Raw genomic sequence first — 19,790 nt, 5'->3', positions numbered from 1 at the left:
TATTTGTTGAATCTGGTATTTTGAGATTTTTATTTACTTGTACTACCAAGTTAGTAGTCAATGAAATCAGCTATAATGCTTCGACTATGAAGTTCCTTTCTGTTTATCGCGTGGGGTGGTCCTGAATGTTTGTTTTTTTCTTTGTGAATTTCTCAAAGATTAAAACAAATGGTTTATGAACATAGACAACACAGAATCAGGGTGGATTTGATTTAAATCAAATTGATATAAATCACTAGTCAGGAAGACTCGATTTAATCATGGATTTCTACATAAAAGTGCATTCTTGTTGGTTGTTATAACCTTAGTACATATTCTTCACAACTCCGAGATAGATGTAGGTTTCATTTTTAGAAGGTACATGCTATACATCTTTAAAGTGATTTATTTTGAAAACTTTTCAGATTAGTTTTACAGCTATATCAGAAAATGAATGATTGTTTGATTATTTCATTTACCAAAGGTAATTGAAGCAGATATTTATGAAGTCATTGGGAGGTGAACTATCTCCAATTCAACAGGTTAATCATTAATATTTGGAGGATTTTCTTGCCATGCTGTATTAGGAGGAGAACATCACCAGACAGACATTTAAATTGTTTTATTTAACTAAAACAACAACGTTACGTATTCTGGATTTTTTTCTTCAACAGCAAACATATAATAATTTAACAAAACAAGCATATGAATTTTTGAATTTAAACATTCAAGTTTTTTTAAATCAGGTTTGTTTTTGTTAAAATAGTTTAACTAAAATAGTTAAATGAAATATTGTTTTAAAAACAAAAAATAAATCGACTACGTCAGCCAGGTCAACATGAGAAACTTAAAATATTGGCTTCTGCAGCTAACTCAGTTGTCTTCACCTTCATTTTCCTGTTTGTTCATAATTTGGAAAAGAAAAACAAGCTTTCCTGCTTTTTCAGGTCCCAAACGATTTCTCAATTTGGAATGAATTAGTCTAAAGGAAGAAAATATTCTTTCTACACCGGAAGAAGGTTAAAAGTGAGATTATCACTTCAACATTCTCTGAATCCAAGTGCTTAAGTGACTTCCACCAGTTCACTGGTGTGACTTTCTTTAAAACATCATCAGCAAACATAGATTTCTTGAATGGTTCACCCTTAGCTCTGAAGTTTATTATAGTTGGCATTATGGAGGGATGATTGCTGGATGTCCGTGTCATAGCCAACTCCTCTTCTTCAGCAGTTAACGTTTGACCCTGGTACCGAATATTGAGAATATTTGCAAGAAAATGAGCTGGAGATAGTGTTTGTCCCATTTGTTTTTTAATGCTTGTAATTTAACTCTGTCATTGCATATTCTCTTTTTAAGTTCTCACTCAGTTCTTTCCAAATTTCAACAGCGTCAGCAATAAAACAGCTGCTTTTCTGCATTTTGTTCAAGGCTACAGAAATAGGCTTCAGGATACTCCGCATGTGTTCAGCATTTCTCCTAAGCCCAATGTTGAGAACTTTGGCTGTGACAGTGCCATCTATTTTTTCATGATTTTGTTCACAAACTGTCATCAGCTTAGGCCAGTTCTTGATATAGTGCTCAAAACAGTTCACTACCGAGTTCCATCTCACGTCTTGTGGGAGAGTTTTAGCTTAGTTCTTCCCACTTTTTTTCAGAGCAGCTGCTGCAAAATGGTTGTTAAGGAAGTATTTTGCAATTTCAACGACATTAGCACACTCACCCAGCACCGTAACTGCACGTACTCCTAGGGGCCAGGCCCCTCTCAGGTCCAGGAAGCCCCCTTGCCTCCCCTGTGGTGGGTGCCAGAAGTAAGGATGGCTGCCATCACATGTGCACGCTTCCTCCCTGCCGCCGGTGCCGTTCCCTGGAGGCGAGGGAGCACAGCACAGAGCGGCAGGGCAGCAGTCCACTGCCCAGGATGTAGGCAGGGACGCTCCGGGAGGCGCGTGGGGGCAGCAGTCGGGGCCGGAGGACACTCTGGGAGAGGCGCGAGGGGTGGCAGGCGAGGTCGGGGGAGAGACCCAGCCCTGAACATTGGTGGAGCCGGGCCCCCGTGCCCTGAATTTGCTGGAGCACGGGCACCACGACCCCATGTAACTCGCTGCCCCAGTGATATTTTCATCTCTGAACAAGCATATCTTTCAACTTTGAGAGTGGAGATGCTTGAATTCCTCCAATTTAGTGCTAGTAAGCAGGGTTCTTGCTTTTGTATGAAAAGGCTGGAAGACGACTCACAGCTTAAGCAGAATACTGATGACCAGTTTGATTAGTCTGCAAATGTTGGCTCTTTTCACAGTTGTTTGTAATTACAGCATGAATGTTCTAAATTTATGACTGTCCATTTTGATAAAAGAAAACAAAGTATAGGGACTTACTGCTGATGAAATAGTGTGCAGAGCATCTGCTTTGACATAAATGATTTACAAGAAGCCTTTCCATATGGGTTAACGAGCTTGGCAATTGTTATGTAAATTGTTAATCACTTTGCCTTTGGCTTTGAATGTATTGCTTCTGAGTCAGCTGTAGTAGTTTCACTAATAATTTGTGATCTAATTTCAAATGGGTGAAATCGGGTAAGGGAGCAGTCACAGGAATGTAGGCACTGTTCTTCATTTTTAAATGAGATTTTAGTGTCTTTGATAGATCCCAGCCCTGGATACTAAATGCATGTAAAATGCATTTATTTTCCTGTGCTGTCCAAGTTCAGCAAGGGCTGGAGTACAAGCTACCCCATATTGTCCTAATACCGTGTGTCAACCATAACTTGGAAAGGGGAGTTTAGTCTCATTGGCCCTTTCCTCCCTTGAAACCTTTCTGCATCTGCCAACAAGGAAGTCAGTTTTGATAGTATATTTTTTCTGATGTAGACACTTGTTTTTTAAGAGCTGGATTGAGATTAACAATGTATTTCATACTGCTTGCCAATTAGCTATCAGTTAGTAATGACTTTTGGTCACTAAAATCTGGGCCAAAGTGGAACCACTGACCTACACATGAAAGGCTTTGTTTCTTGTCATCAGTTTATGGAATAAAATTAATTTGTCTCATTGCTGTATTACATGGTTTATCTATTTTGAGCTATAGCTGTCCCATTGAATACATATGATATATACATTTATTCAGAGTTTAAAAGTAGTTTATGGGGCTATGTCCAGTTAAAGCGGGCATATTTCTACAGCATTATCAATTCAATTTAGCACAACTGATGAAAATGCCCCCTTTTTAATAAATCTTGTTTTAATAGAATGCAAACATATTCACTTCTCATTTAAATTGAGATTCTGCCTACATTTGTATTACAGCTGATTTTAAAAACCATGTATAAATCCACTTACAGTTAAACAGTTTTTAGTTGGGGGAATTGGATACTGTCAGTGGATATTGTCTAATATTCCTGTATGTTTGTGTTTATTGATGCTAATATTTGAAATTAAAGTGATTTATCTTAGGATCAACAAGTGGACATTACTCTAAAGCAGTGGTTCCCAAACTTTAACAGCCTGTGAACCCCTTTCACTAGCACGTCAAGTCTCACGAACCCCCTCTTAAAAATGAATATTTCCAGGGATTTTCTCCTGTACCTGAGTATAAATTATAAAAACAGTGATCTTGGAAATATAAAATTTGTTTTTATGACATGCTTGTTACACACTAGTTATTATTAATTATTTATCATTACAGTATTTTTATTACATTATGAAAACGGCAACAACTCTTCCAAGATCTCACTTTTCCAAGATCTCACTCAAAAGAGTTTCTCCTACACAAGCATTCAGGTCTTGAGCAGTCCAGGCAAACAGCGCACATTACAGAAAAGCTTAAACTTGTTCTTCATAATAATTTTAAAAACAATACTAGCTGCCTATTTAATTTTAATAACAGCAAAAAATATTCACCTCCCTTTCCATTTCTTATAAGGAGTCTTGAAGTTTAAATCTCCTCAGTGTGATAGATATGCTTGCTTTGATCTGCTTAGCTCTTGGAAGTCTAGGGGCTCCGGGCTGCCGGGCCTGTGCTGCCCAGGATCCCTAGGGACAGCTCTTTCCGCCTGTAGAGGAGCAGACTCACCCCTGCGGCACCTCCTGCTGGTTGTCCTCGGGAATTAGCTCTTTCCAGCTCTGGAGCACCCTCTGCACGCCAGTGATCCGCCTGTCCTCTGGCCCCCATGTCTCTCCCTGGACCCGGTGCCCTGTTAGCTGGGGTGCTGCCCCCAAGCAGTAACGCCTTTCTCCCAGGGTCTCCCCTCCCTGGGAAACCCCCACCCTCTATCATAGAATCATAGAATATCAGGGTTGGAAGGGACCTCAGGAGGTCATCTAGTCCAACCCCCTGCTCAAAGCAGGACCAACCCTCAAATAAATTATCCCAGCCAGGGCTTTGTCACCTCACCTCAGAGTATGGCTACTGCCAGTCATCGCCTAGCCTAGTCCCACACCCTGGGGCAGACTGCAGTATCAGCCTACTCATCACTGGCAAGGAGGGTTTGGACCTGCTGCCTTGGCCTACCCCTGGACTGCCCTCTGCAACCTCCAGTATCTGTTAGCCCAATGCTAGGCCACAGCCTGGGGCTTTCCAGGCTGGAGCTCCCCAGCTCCTCAGCCTGTCCCCAGCCCTGCCCCACTCAGGTACCCTATGTCTCTATCTCCTTGCAGCCAGGCCCGTCTCCCTCTACATACAGAGAGAGACTGTTTTCTCCTGGCTTCCCTGGCCTTATAAGGCCCTGTTGCTCAGTTTGGGGCGTGGCCCCAGCTGCAGCCACTTCCCCCAATCAGTCAGGGTTTTTCCTTGCCCAGCCCAGCCCTCTTCTGGGCTGTTTTAAGCCCCCCAGGGCAGGGGCAGGGGGCCACCCTGCTACACCGCCATTAGGGAATTTTTTCCCGAGAACTCCCTGTAACATTTCGCGAACCCCAGTTTGGGAATCACTGTTCTAAAGCAATAACCATATTAAGGTAAGGGGAAAAAAAAATCTTCCCCCCTTAAAGGAGAAGATTTGTATCAATGAGTTAGCTGTGAAGATTTATCCACATATACATGCTGTGGGATGCAGACTGGAGAGAGAGCTTTGTGCTATTTATTGAAAGTGAGAGCGAGTGTACATGAGAGTCTAGGCAATAGTCAGTATCCTGTGATTGTTTAGTGCCTGGTCTCTGTAGCATGAAAGTAGCCCTATATGGTGTGGATTTTCAAAACTGTTCATGCAAATATGTATGCACACTTAAATACAGTTATCATGATTTCCATGCAAATGACCAGAGTGGATCATATAATATGTAAACTCAATTACCTGATATGTGATTGTAGGTTCAGTTTTGAAAATGGGCTGTTATTTTATTTATGTGTGTAACAATATTTTCTTTCTGTACAATTGTCAATAAAATAGCCTGTGGTTTAACACAGCCTGACTTGAATTTGGAGACTGACTCTTTGGGCTGTAGCTGGATGGCTCACATAGGAAGAAATAAAATAATCTGGCCTATCAAGGGAGAAAATCCATAGTGGGCATGGGGTGAACCAAATCACATGAAAGGTGCTGGGCTTGTTAGTTTATAAACCACCTTAAAGGAGTTTAGTTGTAAGGCATATAGTTTTAACTAAGGTTCTTAAACATAGCTGTGAGGCCAATATAGATGGGTCTCAGTATATCTGAAGTGTGAAAACTCTGGAACTCTTTGTCACCGTTAACAATTAGTTTTGTAATATTAGTGGGTTATAGAAAACATAAGAGTTCAGTATCTAAATCATTTGAAAGTATCCATGTACCCTCAAAATGTAAAGTTCGGTAGATTTTGAATTTTCTCTGAGTTAGCGTTTTCAGAACATTAGTTAATGTTTAGAATAAAAAAACCTGTTAAATATAACAGCCTCCAATCTTCAACATTCCAAAATTCATGATTTTAACCCCAGAAAATTAATCTATTGATGTATGTTGCAGTTAATTTTATTTATTTTTAAAAATAATGTAAAAATCCATTTTTTAATTTAAAAAGTGGAATTCTTTACATTCATTAGGAGGGTCTGTGAGTTAGAATCCTGGGGCTCATTTATTCTAAAGATTAATACTTAGAGCAGACTGGAAATAAGTTACTTGATCTCCTTGGAAAGTTATATGCACATACTTCTTCCAGCAAGTTTTTTTTAACAGTACTCAAAAGCACCATGTTAGCTTTCCTCATTCTTTATTTGACTGAGTCTCTATCCCTCACCCACAACAGGTATAGTTCACAATTCATATTGTGCATGCTCTTTTCATTCTGCATTGGACTTTCAGAATGGTGCCAGAGGGGGGAGAGTGTGAATATGATTTCAAAGATGTGTGTTGCTGGTAACTAATTGAGCTGTTCCTTATTAATGTTAAGGGAGGTCTGCGTCTGTCACTCCTCAGGCAGGAAGGGCATGGAAAGCACTGATTAAGATTTGTGATTAAGAACTGACCAACTAGATACATTCTGGTCTTCATTTCTTTTAACACTCAATCTTTGTGTTTGAACCAAACAGGATTGTTTCTCTGTTGAAGGGGAAGACCTGAAGCATGATTTTGAGCGCTTACAACTGGCCATGGAGATGGTGGGATTTCTTCCCAAGACTCGCAGACAGTGAGTTCATCTTCCATATTAATATCTGGCATAATGAGCAAGACAGTGCTGAATGCACTTGAGTGTGACTCTGTTGTGCACTATATAATTTATCAGACTGCTGATATGACAGAGTGTAATGACACTTGACAATTTATATGTTAAACCTTTAAAGAACATTTAAACAAGATATACTTGATATAAACAAGATATATTTCCTGTCAGTTGAAGTATTTTTGAATTGTTCATGAATATTAATGCCTCACTCTGCATGACTTTAATTCAAATGATAATTCAGTCAGATATCCTGTCTGTAACCTTTTATTTATTACTTATTTTTAACCCTTGGATCCATTTTGCATGCAATTGCTGATACCAAATATTCTAAAAGCCTTAAAAACACCTTTGTGTGTAACATCTGGATCCACTCATTCAGTGGTATAGCTAGTTGAGAAATAGGGTTGATCAGTCTTGTTGTAATACAGAATGAGAATAGCAGTGTCACTCTGAGACTAATAACAGCCTTCATGATGCTGCCAGGCGATTGGGGGGTACAGGGCGGTGGGAATACAACAAAAAAGAAAAGTAACCACACAACTCAAGTGTTTGGATAGAGATTTTGTTTTAGTTCAGAAAAAAACTGCAAAATAATTCTTTATCAATACAGTACATTCAAGTTCTATCAAGCTACATTATCACTGAAGGTTCTTAAGTCTTCAGTAGGATATGAATAAATTATTAGATGGAGTCATGAATATCTTTTTCCATAAACCATTACTTCTATAATGTGTTGGTCTAACAGAAATGTTTGTATTTATATTAAATAGAAAAAAATGACATCAGGATAGTAATACTGTTTTCAGCAACAAAAACATCAGATTCACAAATCGATAACTTGAATACCACTAAGGCTATGTCTACACTACACAGCTTTTAGCAACATAATGGCATATTGGGCTGCATTAGTAGGAGGATTGCCAGCAGATCAAGGGAAGTAATTATTCCTCTCTATTCAGCACTGGTGAGGCCACACCTAGAGTATTGCATCTAGTCCCCCCCCCCCCCACTACAGAAGGGATGTGGACAAACAGAAGAGAGTCCAGCGGAGGGCAATGAAAATGATTATGGGGCTGGGGCACATGACTTGCAAGGAGAGGCTGAGGGAACTGGGCTTATTTAGTCTGCAGAAGAGGAGAGTGAGGTGGGATTTGATAGCAGCATTCTGCGACCTGATGCGGGGTTCCAAAGAGGATGGAGCCTGGCTGTTTTCAGTGGTGGCAGATGACCGAACAAGGAGCAGTAGTTTCAAGTTGCAGTGGTGGAGGTCTACTTTGAATATTAGGAAAAATTATTTCACTAGGAGGGTGGTGGAGCACTGGAATGGGTTACCTAGGAAGGTGGTGGAATCTCCATCCTTGAAGGTTTTTAAGGCCTGGCTTGACAAAGCCCTGGCTGGGATGATTTAGTTTGGTGTTGGTCCTGCTTTGAGCAGGGGTTGGACTAGATGACCTCCTGAAGTCCCTTCCAACCCTGATATTCTATGACACGGCTGTGTCGCTACAGCCGTGCTGCTAAAAGTCGTACAGTGTAGCTGCTGTTTGTCGGCTCTCCTGCCGACAAAAAACTTCCACCCCCGAGTGGCATTTGCATTGTTGGCAGGAGAACGCTGCTGCCGACAACGCGCTGTTCACACTGGCACTTCTTGTTGCTGTGTTTGAGGTGTTTTTTTTTCACCCCCCAACACCTCTGAACCTCTGAAAGACAAAAGTTTTGTAGTTCAATTGCCAGTGTAGACATAGCCTAAGTCCCTATATATATATTTATTTTTTAAAAGAGTAAAAATGTGTTTAAATTGTTTTGATCCAAACAATTGGATTCATTTTCTCTGTGAAGCAACTTTCTCAGAAGTATGCACCAATACTGAGAGTGTTAGCATTTGAGTGTTCAGTGAAAAATGGGCCTTAGATGACTCAAGTTGGATGCTAATTTTGAGGGTCTCAATTTTCCAGTGGACAGTTTTGAAAATGTAGGGCATAACCTATCTGTGCCTCAGTTTCCCTCATTTGCAAAATGGGAATTATAATACTTAATAAATGCAAAGTATTCATATTAAGTATTGCAGCAAATAGGATTCATAGCATTGCACTGTTTTCCGGCAGCTTTCTAATCAGAATGCATTTTAAGGGGTGATAGATGATTTGTGGCAGTTTTTCTTTTGGTTCTTATTGTAGTGGGATTCTAATAACAAATGTCATTCCAGGGTTGTTGACATTGATGTTTGCTCCAAGATTCTGACAGTGATTTTTTTTCTTTTGGTATTATGAAAAAAACAATAAAACAAAAATATTTCTTGTTTCTTTTTGTTTCTTTAGAATTTTCTCTCTCTTATCTGCAATACTACACTTGGGTAACATCTGTTACAAAAAGAAAACATACCGGGATGATTCTATAGATATTTGTAACCCTGAAGTACTACCTATTGTCTCAGAATTGCTGGAGGTGAGCATTAATTTTTCTTTATACTATCTACAGTTCATCTCCTCTTCTCCTTTTTTGGTATATCTTTCTTTTAGAAGACAACTTATTTCATATATTGTAGGGAAAAATGTCATATTGAGCTAAAACTTAATACGGGCAATTCTAGTTTTCACTTACTAAATGGCTGTAGCAATTGGCTGTTGGTGTGTTTCCCTTTTCTTCCCATCCTTATTTTGAGTATTGAGGCATCTGCATATTATGTATTCCTGTTTGGTCTATATCACTGCCTGTGACTTTAGATATTCTGAGAAGATATTAAAAGTACTACCCATATCAATGAAATTAAAATGATCACATAGCAGCAGCAGGAGAGAGAGAGCCTTTGTGCAGCAGAATGTATCTCAAATCCTCAACTCTTAGTTCCGTCACTGACAATTCCACCCATCTCAGCCTTACCTACGTACCCATCCAAATGGATGGGCTTTGCAGAGGGTCCAGACAGGCAAGAGATTTGGGCACTTTGAGACCAAGGGTGAGTAAATTCCAGAGTTGAGGTACCCTCACTGAAAACACTGCCCTTTGTGTATTGCAGCTGTGACAGTATCACATGAGGAGGGAGTCAGATAGGCTGGTCCCTAGCTGTATATGATTTTTTAGGTCAAAACCAACATTTTAAGCCCATCTAAAAGCCATCAGGCAGCCAGAGAAGATTATGAAGCATTGGTGTTATTTGCTCATAGTGAAATATTTAACAAATGGACCACCACATTCTTTACTTACCTTATGTATTCAAGAGCAAAAGTCACTGTGTCCTGGCCCAAATGCAGACGGCAAGAAGTTGTCCTGGTCATTTCTGCTATTTGCTTATCTAAAAGCAGCTGGAATTCAACAAATCCCCCAAATTGCACACTTGACTAACAGATGGGAAACACTCACTCTAATCAATTCATAATCTTTGTTTTTCCCCCTCTGGTTGGATCCAAAAACTACCATTATCACCCTAACCTTATCTTGATTGAACCCCAGTCAACTGATTCCCATCCTTATTCGAGTCTCACCCAAACACTGAGAAAGACAGTCTGTGGTGCTTCCTGGATTGGATGAGATAGAAAGTTAGATGTCATCAGCATACTGAAGGCACTTCAACCCATATCTCTGCACTGATTTAGCCTAACAGGATCATGTATGTGTAGACCAGAAGTGGTGACAGAATAGCAAACTGCAGCACACCACATGAGAGCCATTAGAGCAGACAGCTGTCCAGCACTACCTGAGACCTCTCTCCAAGTGAAATTTCCTCAGTTAGCAGTCCTGTCCACCCCCACTAGAATGTGCAGTATCAGAGGGTAGCCATGTTAGTCTGGATCTGTAAAACAGCAGAGAGTCCTGTGGCACCTTATAGACTAACAGACGTATTGGAGCATGAGCTTTCATGGGTGAATACCCACTTCATCGGAAGCATGCATCCGACGAAGTGGGTATTCACCCACGAAAGCTCATGCTCCAATACGTCTGTTAGTCTGTAAGGTGCCACAGGACTCTTTGCTGCTTTTATAGAATGTACAGGTGATTCACCATCTTGTGATCAAAAGCATCTGGTAGATACAATAATATCAGCTTGGGACATGTAGGGGAAAATTTTCAAAGGCACAAAGGGGTCTTACATGCTCAACTCCCATTGAAAGTCAGTGGGAGTTGGGCATTTAACTCCCTTTTGTGCCTTTCAAAATTTCCGTCTTGATCTGTATGCATCACAGAGAGGAGATAATCATCAAATGGAACAAGAATAGCAAATATACCTACCATAGCCAAGTAAGAATCCATATTCACAAGGGTCAGGGAACCTGTGGCATCAAGATATTGTAAGAGTTGTCTTGCCCAAACTTTTGCATAATCTCAACCAAAAATGAGAGATTAAATATGGGTCAAGACTTAAAAAAAAAAAAAAAAAAAGACTCAGTGCTCCCTATTCCAATTTAGCATGAAGTTCAAGCAGCCACAAAATATTGCATTATTTCTTCCATATTGAAGTCCACAAAGACGACCCCCCCCCACACACACCTGATTATCTTGCCAGAATAAGGCAAAAAGACCAATTCACCACTCTTGGTAGATGAAGTGGAAATTTCACCATAACCCCCATATTTATACTCCCAGTGTAAATCACAGACCCCATCTTCCAGATACTGATCACATATTCAGCTTTACCTGAACCATACCACACAGGTAAGTTCTAAACCTCACAGTATCCCATTTATCAGACTATGCTAGTACGTTGCTTATTTGTCATGGAGGAGAAGATGAAGTTGACGTGTATAGAATGTGCTACATCTTGTTGGTCAATAATGATTTCATAAACTTCAGACGTAGTTATGAATAAATGGTGTGCTAGTAAAAGGGGATGGAGTTAAAATAGTTCTTTTCATGTGTAATGTGATATTTTACATTTACTTGAGAGATTTATGAACTTTCAGAGGATTTGAATCGTTATGTACGTTACCTTTCCGTATCACTGGCATATTTTTAAATATTTTAATGTGACGTTAATGATTTTACCTTTTAAAACATTTGTTACTTAATATAGCAAACTGAACTCTAAGTTTACAAAGGATTTTTTCTAGGATTTTTTTTTATTGGAAACAAAATGTATATTAAAAGTATAAATTAGGCAGGACTTACACCATTTGTATGTCCCCCTGCAAATGTTAGACAGAAGTACATGAAGTATAGGACTGGAAAGGACTTCAATAGGTCATCTAGTTCAATCTCTTGCATTCAAGCCAAGACTACCTAATAACTAGACCATTCCTGACAGATGTTTCCCTAGCGTGTTCGTAAACACCTCTGTTGCTGGAGATTCCACAACCTCCCTAGGCTATTTGTGTTAACTATTCTGACAATTAGGAAGTTTTTCCTAATGTCCAACCTAAACCTCCCTTGCTGCAATTTAAACCTTGTCCTATCCTCAGAGGTAAAGAACAATTTTTCTCTCTCCTCCTTTTAAACAACCTTTTATGTACTTGAAAACTGTTATCGTGTCCCCCCTCAGTCTTCACTTCTCCAGACAAAACAAACCCAATTTTTTCAATCATTCTTCAGAGATTATGTTTTCAAGACCTTTAATAATTTTTGTTGCTCTCCTCTGGACTTTCTCCAATTTGTCTACATCTTTCCTGAAATGTGGCACCCAGAACTGGACACAATACTCCAGTTGAGGCCTTACCAGCATGGAGTAGAATGGAAAAATTACTTCTTGTGTCTTGTATCAGAGGGGTAGCCGTGTTAGTCTAGATCTGTAAAAGCAGCAAAGAATCCTGTGGCACCTTATAGACTAACAGACGTTTTGCAGCATGAGCTTTCGTGGGTGAATCCGACAAAGCTCATGCTGCAAAAGGCTGTTAGACTATAAGGTGCCACAGGATTCTTTGCTGCTTCTTGTGTCTTGCTTACAATGCTCCTACTAACACATCCCAGAATGATGTTAGCTTTTTTTGCAACAGTGTTACACTGACTCATATTTCATTTGTGATCCATTATAATCCCCAGATCCCGTTCCATAGTAGTTCTTCCTAGGCAGTCATTTCCCATTTTAAATTTGTGCAATTGATTATTTCTTCTTAAGTGGAGTACTTTTTATTTGTCCTGATTGAATTTTATCCTGTTTACTTCAGACCATTTCTCCAGTTTATCCAAATCATTTTGAATTTTAATCCTGTCCTCCAAAGCACTTGAAACCTCTCCCAGCTTGGTATTGTCTGCAGACTTGATAACTGAACTCTCTGTCATTGTCAATCATTTATGAAGATATTGAACAGAACTGGACTCAGGACTTGTGGGACTCCACTTGATATGCCCTTACTTACTCAAATATCATATTAAGATTTTTCAGGTTTTTACATTTTAAAACTTTGCAGTCTAATTGTAACTGGTTATAATGTAGAATGAGTTCATGAAATTGCTTTAAATGCAAGGAGGAGATTCTCCCTTCAGCCTCAGAGTAATCGCACAAAATTTGAATCAGTCTTTTTCCTGATCTAAGAGAATGGAGGAAATTGGCCTAGTAATGGAAGCCTGATTACAACCTCAACTATGGAGATTCTCTCTCTGTTTAATCTTATTCTGTTGAAAGTAATACCTGCCTCCCCATGCCTCTCAAAAAACCCTCACAGAACATTCTCATTGGTAGAATTGACATAACTGGTACTTTCATTCATATTATTATTAATATATAAATCAGTACCAAGAATAGTTTATCTTTGAGAAAACACTCCTGTTTTTTTGTCCTGGCAAAAGCAGATGATATGAATTGTAACCATAAAATTATATAGTTATTCTAAAATTGACAATCACGTGGTGTGAAGAGGTGCTGTCAACCTGTTAATGTCCCTAAATATATCATCTTTAACTAAGGTAAGGGTATGTCTACAGTACGAAATTAATTCCAAGTTATTTTATTCGAATTTCCTGAATTGAGTTCATACATTCTATGTTGTGTCCCCACTAAAGCACGTGTATTCGGCGGAGTGCGTCCACAGTACCGAGGCTAGCATCGAATGGTGGAGCGTTGCACTGTGGTAGCTATCCCACAGTTCCCGCAGTCTCTGCCACCCATTGGAATTGTGGGTTAAGCTCCCAGTGCATGATGGGGCAAAAACATTCTCGTGGGTTTTTCTGGGTGTGTGCCATCACTCACTCCTCCCTCCGTGAAAGCTACAGCAGACGGCAGGCTGCCAGCAGACGGTGCAGCATGGTGCACCGCCTGTCTCCTGGTATGTTGAATCCACTTCGTATGTCCTCTCCTCTTTCTGTCTACTCTTTCATCTAACCATTTCCCGCCATTTCTCGGCCGCTGTGAACAGAGCCGCACAGCTTCCGCTGCAAACTCTGCTCTCGCCGCTTTTTCCATGTTGTCCGTCCCGGGCTCCCGTTGAAGCTACAGAAGGCAACAATTCGCTGCTGTTTCTCGACCATCGTGAACAGAGCCGCACAGACAATCTGGAGAAAGCGGCGGAAGCTGTCCTGGGCTCCTGTGGAAGCTACAGAAGACAACCATTTACCGCCTTTTATTGGCCATCTTGAACCAAACAGCTCATTTCGCGCCCTTTTTCAAGGATTACCCATGCAGGAGCCATTGCATGGCAAACATGGAGCCCGCTCAGATCTCTGCTGCAGTTTTGACCATTGCAAATACCTTGCGCATTATCCAGCAGTATGTTCAGTACCTGCAAAACCGGGTGAGGAAGCAACAACAGTGTGATTACTATACTGATGAGACATGGACACAGACGTTCCTAGATGCACGACGTGGCGATTGGGAGATCATTGTGGCATTGGGCCAGGTTCATGCCGTGGAACGCCGATTCTGGGCCCGGGAAACAAGCACAGACTGGTGGGATCACATAGTGTTGCAGGTCTGGGATGATTCCCAGTGGCTGCGAAACTTTCGTATGTGTAGGGCCACTTTCATGGAACTTTGTGACTTGGTGTCCCCTGCCCTGAAGCGAGAGCAGCCCTCACCGTTGAGAAGTGAGTGGCCTTGGCACTGTGGAAGCTTGCAACGCCCGACAGCTACCGGTCAGTCGGGAATCAGTTTGGAGTGGGCAAATCTACTGTAGGGGCTGCTGTGCTGCAAGTAGCCAACGCAGTCATTGAGCAGCTGCTGTCAAGGGTAGTGACTTTGGAAAATGTGCAGACCACTGTGGATGGCTTTAATGCGCTGGAGTTCCCTAACTGTGGCGGGGTGATAGATGGAACGCATATCCCCATCTTGGACCCGGCACACCATGGCGGCCAGTACATAAACTGCAAGGGGTACTTTTTCATGGTGCTGCAAGCACTGGTGGATCACAAGGGATGTTTCACCAACATCAACGTGGGATGACCGGGAAAAGTGCATGACGCTCACATCTTCAGGAACTCTGGTCTGTTTGAACAGCTGTGGGAAGGGACTTACTTCCCAGACCAGAAAATTACTGTTGAGGATGTTGAAATGCCTATAGTTATCCTCGGGGACCCAGCCTACCCCTTAATGCCATGGCTCATGAAGCCGTACACAGGCACCCTGGACAGTAGTAAGGAGCAGTTCAACTATAGGCTGAGCAAGTGCAGAATGGTGGTGGAGTGGGCTTTTGGATGTTTGAAAGGGCGCTGGTGCAGTTTACTGACTTGGTTAGATCTCAGCACAACCAGTATCCAATTGTAATTGCTGCTTGTTGTGTGCTCCACAATATCTGTGAGAGTAAGGGGGAGACTTTTTTATGGCAGGGTGGAAGGTTGAGGCAACTCGCCTGGCTGCCAATTTCGCACAGCCAGACAACAGGGCGATTAGAAGAGCACAGCAGGGTGTGCTGCACATCAGAGAAGCTTTGAAAGCCAGTTTCATGACTGGCTAAAGTACGGTGTGACAGTTGTGTTTGTTTCTCTTGAAGTTACCCGCACCCTATATATATATGAAAGGAAATAAAGTCAGAATTGGTTAAAAACTGTTCTTTATTATTTGATGCACAACGCATTGAGAGCAATTATAATGTAGACTGGAGTGGGGTTAGGGGGGTGGAGGAGGAGGGAAGGACAAGTCCAGAAACCAAATCAAAAGTTCATGTATCCCCCCTCATGTTCTTGGGCGTCTGGGTGAGGAGGCTATGGAACTTGGCGAGGAGGGAGTTTGATTATATAGGGGCTGCAGTGGAAGTCTGTGGTCTTGTTGCCTTTCCCGCATTAGATCCACCATACAGCGGAGCATGTCAGTTTGCTCCCCCATGAGCTTGACCATAGCGTCCTGCCTCCTCTCATCGCGCACCTCCCTCCTCTCTTCGTGTTCCTGTAATGATTTATGGGACTCTGCAATTGTTTGCCTCCATGCATTCAGCTGGGTCCTATCAGTGGAAGAGGACTGCATGAGCTCAGCAAACATGTCCTCCAGAGTTCGTTTTTTCCGCCTTCTAATCTGGACCAGCCTCTGGGACAGAGTAGGTAGGGGCCGCGTTGAAACATTTGCACCTGCAGGAGGAGAAAAAGGGAGGGTAGTATTAAAAAATACATTGCAGAGAACAAAGAGGGCACACATGGCTGGGCAACAGAATTCATCTTGCAGGCAGCCCCTAGGGGCACATGGGGTTCTGCTTCTTCTACATTCATTTCAATGCTTTCAAACTGCTGGGCCCCCTTTCCCATAGCAAGCAATGCCTGGTGGGTTTGCCATATAAAAAGAGGGCCTGCAGGCTCTCTGGGATGATCACTGCACACAACAACCACCCCCCCCCACCCCACTCTCCACCGCATGGCTCCAATCAAGCTCAGAGCAGGAATGAGCCATTTACTGTAAATGCAAACAACCCAGCGCGGCTGGGTTCCCCCGCCCCCCACCACGTGGCTCCAATCAGGCTCTCACTCACAGAAGTACCTTCTCCAGGGTCATGGAACAGGAGCCCGCCTTGGGAGTGAGGGGAGGCTATTGGATCCAGCATTAAGATTAGTTCCTGGCTAGGGGGGGAAATGGATTCCCCACTTGCCGCCTGTGCACTGTCCTCCTCCTCCTCCTCTTTGTCCTCCAATGTCTCTTCCTCCTCGCTCCGTGCAGGTGTCCACGGACAGTGTTGGGGTAGTGGTGGCATCACCCCCCATAATTGCATGGAACTCACGGTAAAGCAGACTGTATGGGGCTGTGACCCAGAGTGCCCATTTGCCTCCCTGGCTTTTTGGTACGCTTGCCTGAGCTCCTTGATTTTTGTACGACACTGCTCTGTGTCCCTGGAGTAGCCTCTTTCCGTCACGGTCCTGGAGACTTTGGCGTAGGTATTTGCGTTCCTTTTTTTTTTTTTTTTTTTTGGAACGTAGTTCTGCCATAACAGACTCATCTCCTCAGCATGCAATGAGATCCAGTACCTCCCGTTTGGACCATGCTGGGGCTCATCTGTGAATCCGGGACTGCGTGATCTCCTGTGATGGTGGATTCTGTGTGGTCGCCTGTGATGGTGGACTGTGCTGATGGTCACCTGTGCTGCTGGTGACCAAACAGGAAATGAAATTCAAAAGTTCCTGGGGCTTTTCCTGCCCACCTGGCTAGTGCATTGGAGTTGAGAGTGTTGATCAGAGCGGTAACAAGGGAGCATGCTGGGATAGCTCCCGGAGACCAATAACATTGATTTGCGTCCACAATACCTTTAACCCAGGATTGCGATCTCAATTTAAACGCTAATCCACTTGCCGAAGTGGAGTACAGAAATCGAATTAAACAGCCCTTTAAATCGAAAAAACCTGTTTGATCATGTGGACGGAATCATTTTTTTCTCGAAATAACTTGGCTAATTCCGAAACAACAGGCTAGTGTAGACCAGACCTAAGTCTCATGCAGTGCCTGCACTACGTCATCCATTGTGGTGATGGGAAATAAATAAATAAACCCTCTCCCTTTTTTTTTAAACATCCTCCTTCTTCCGCCATGCTGTGCACCAAATCCCACTTTTACCACCAGTTGTGACAAAGTTCCTTTTCTGCCTTGGTAGGTCCTGCGCTTTCCAGTGGATTTGCTTGCCTCCTTGAAGATTGTCTTTATATATACATGCATTAAGAGAATTTTTGAGGAAAATTGGATTGCCTGCATGTTGAATGGGATATGCCTTTCTTTAATGACTGTATCTTTGGGGCCCTAAAGAGGTTTGCAGTGCCCCAAATTAAAAATAGCAAAGAATATATAATGAAGAGACATTGTATTGTTTGATGAAGCCAACATAAGAGATGGAACTAGAAATGTAATGTCATGTCCAAATTAATATTTTCTGAATAGTTCTGTATGGAAAGCTTTCCACAAGATTGAGGGAGAAATGTATTATACTGTAGTAGCCATATAGCAGTGCTACAGGTATTGTTATGGGAACATCTCCATTAGAAACTCCTACTTTCAGGGGATTCTAACTTCTGTTAGGTCATTTCTGAGAGATGAGAATATAGGAGAAAAGTTGTTTTTCAGTAGTCTTCTAATTAATTTTTAAGAATTTGCAATGGAGTGGTTTATCTTAATTTTACTTCTCTAGAGTATCTGCCCAATGGCCAAGTATTCCTCCCACTGAATTTCCCCTACTTTATTTGAATATGTAACCCTCTTTGTACCCTATGAGAAGGTGAAATTTGAGAAATGGCCAGTGGGGAAGTAGGGGTGGAGGTAGGAGAGACTCCTTCCAATGCTATCTTGAAGGTGAAGAGAGATTAAGACTTTTCTCCAAATTTTGAGGTATCATTGGGAGACATCCTGTTGTCTTTGTGTCTTTTGAGATGTCCCCCTCTCTTTTGTTTCCCAGGCTACAAATGTAATACTGTCTAGGGTATATTGTATTCTAGGTGCCCATGAAACTGATTTGAACGATTGCACTGGGATGTTGTTTGAGTGTACAGTGGCAGCTCAGTTGCACCAACACACTTTGTTGTTTAGAACATTTTTTTCTTCCTTTCTATTTAATTTGGAAACAAATCCAAAGAAAAATAATGTGAATTCATTAAATTCAAGTTATCCAAAAGTATGGTTTTCCCAACAGCCATAGCTCTTGCAATCTACGTTATGGAAAAAATGTAACAGTTTATGCAGTACTAAAAAAAAAAAAAGTGCAAAGTCACTGAGTTTAGGTTGCTGGAGAAATAATTTTGAATGTCTTTATTTTCACATTTAAATTCTCATCCATAAGCTTGTGCTAATGTTCTGATATTTTTGTGGGAAGGTTTATTCCTTAGAGCTGTGTTCAGGACTGAATTGTAAAGAACTCTGGGGCAGTTGCTGTAAAGGGAAGCTAGTGTTGAAAGCTGTGAGGAAATATGAAGAGTCATAAAGTGCTGAGATGGTCTTCATTATTTGTAGGCATTGACAATGCGTTCCAAAATATGGTACTTTTTTGATTTGTTAAAACATTCAGGCTAAGTATTTGTTGTAAAAGTAAACTGCTGCATAGGATTTTGCCTGGACTCTGTGGATCATTTCATTTACAGCAAGACTTCAATTACTTTTTAAAAAAATAATAGACATAGTGTATGTATTATGTGCGGGGCTTGGCAGATATTTTTTGGCCTTTGTTTAAACTTCACTGAAAGTCAGTGTTGTAGGATGAGGACAATGTTGCCTGATGGATTTACAGAATTCCACATCTGGTCAAAGTAGTGAAGCTATTACAGAGGGAGGGAGAATTTCTGTGACGACAGGTTTCACTGGAAACCCAGAGGATCTTTTTTAAAAATAAAATGTTTGTGATGAAAAGACTGTAAATACTCAATTGTGAGCTCACTGATTCTACCCCTCCCCCCCGTCTCTATCTGTCTTATGTGTGCCAAGGAAGGTGGTCTCAAAACTTAGGACTTAGAATAATAGAGCAGTTTTTCTTATTTGCATGTGTAATTTAGAATACATTAAGTGTGTTTGAGCATGATGGGGACTGCTTAATCAGAACTCATAGCTGAAATAAATCTTTTGGGAGCAGAGAAGCAAGTCTGTTTGTTTTTCTGATACTATTTTCCCAGTGTAAAAAGCAGATAATATTTTCCTACCTTTTGTAAGGGGCTTTTAGCTCTTTGGGTAAAAAGTGCTACATAAATGTTAAGTGGCAGCTCCCTGCTTCTGGAGCTCTTCTCTGCCACAGGGAAAAACTGAAGCAGAGGAGATAGGGTGGGGGAGGCTGCCTCTTCCCGTCAGAGCCTTTCCTCATCACAGTGAAAGGCTCTGGCAGTGGGGAGCTGCTGAAGCCTTTTCCAGCTGCCTTCCCACTGCCAGAGTCTTTCACT

At 41.6% G+C, this 19,790-nt stretch overlaps 1 protein-coding gene across 2 annotated transcripts in view; it reads left to right on the top strand.

The window, feature by feature from the left end:
- The window catches only part of MYO9A (myosin IXA), a 480,816-nt gene that overhangs the window by 218,342 nt on the left and 242,684 nt on the right, over positions 1 to 19,790 (top strand). For both annotated transcript variants that reach the window (XM_044979720.1, XM_044979719.1), the window contains exons 7-8: positions 6,475 to 6,572; positions 8,924 to 9,050. In XM_044979720.1, coding sequence (XP_044835655.1) covers positions 6,475 to 6,572; positions 8,924 to 9,050 — 225 coding nt within the window. The remainder of the gene's footprint in view (positions 1 to 6,474; positions 6,573 to 8,923; positions 9,051 to 19,790) is intronic.

Source organism: Mauremys mutica, chromosome 11 (assembly GCF_020497125.1).
Source record: "Mauremys mutica isolate MM-2020 ecotype Southern chromosome 11, ASM2049712v1, whole genome shotgun sequence".
NCBI lineage: Eukaryota > Metazoa > Chordata > Testudines > Geoemydidae > Mauremys > Mauremys mutica.
The sequence above is the reverse complement of the archived record's forward strand: the minus strand, read 5'-3'. Positions and strand labels throughout refer to the sequence as shown.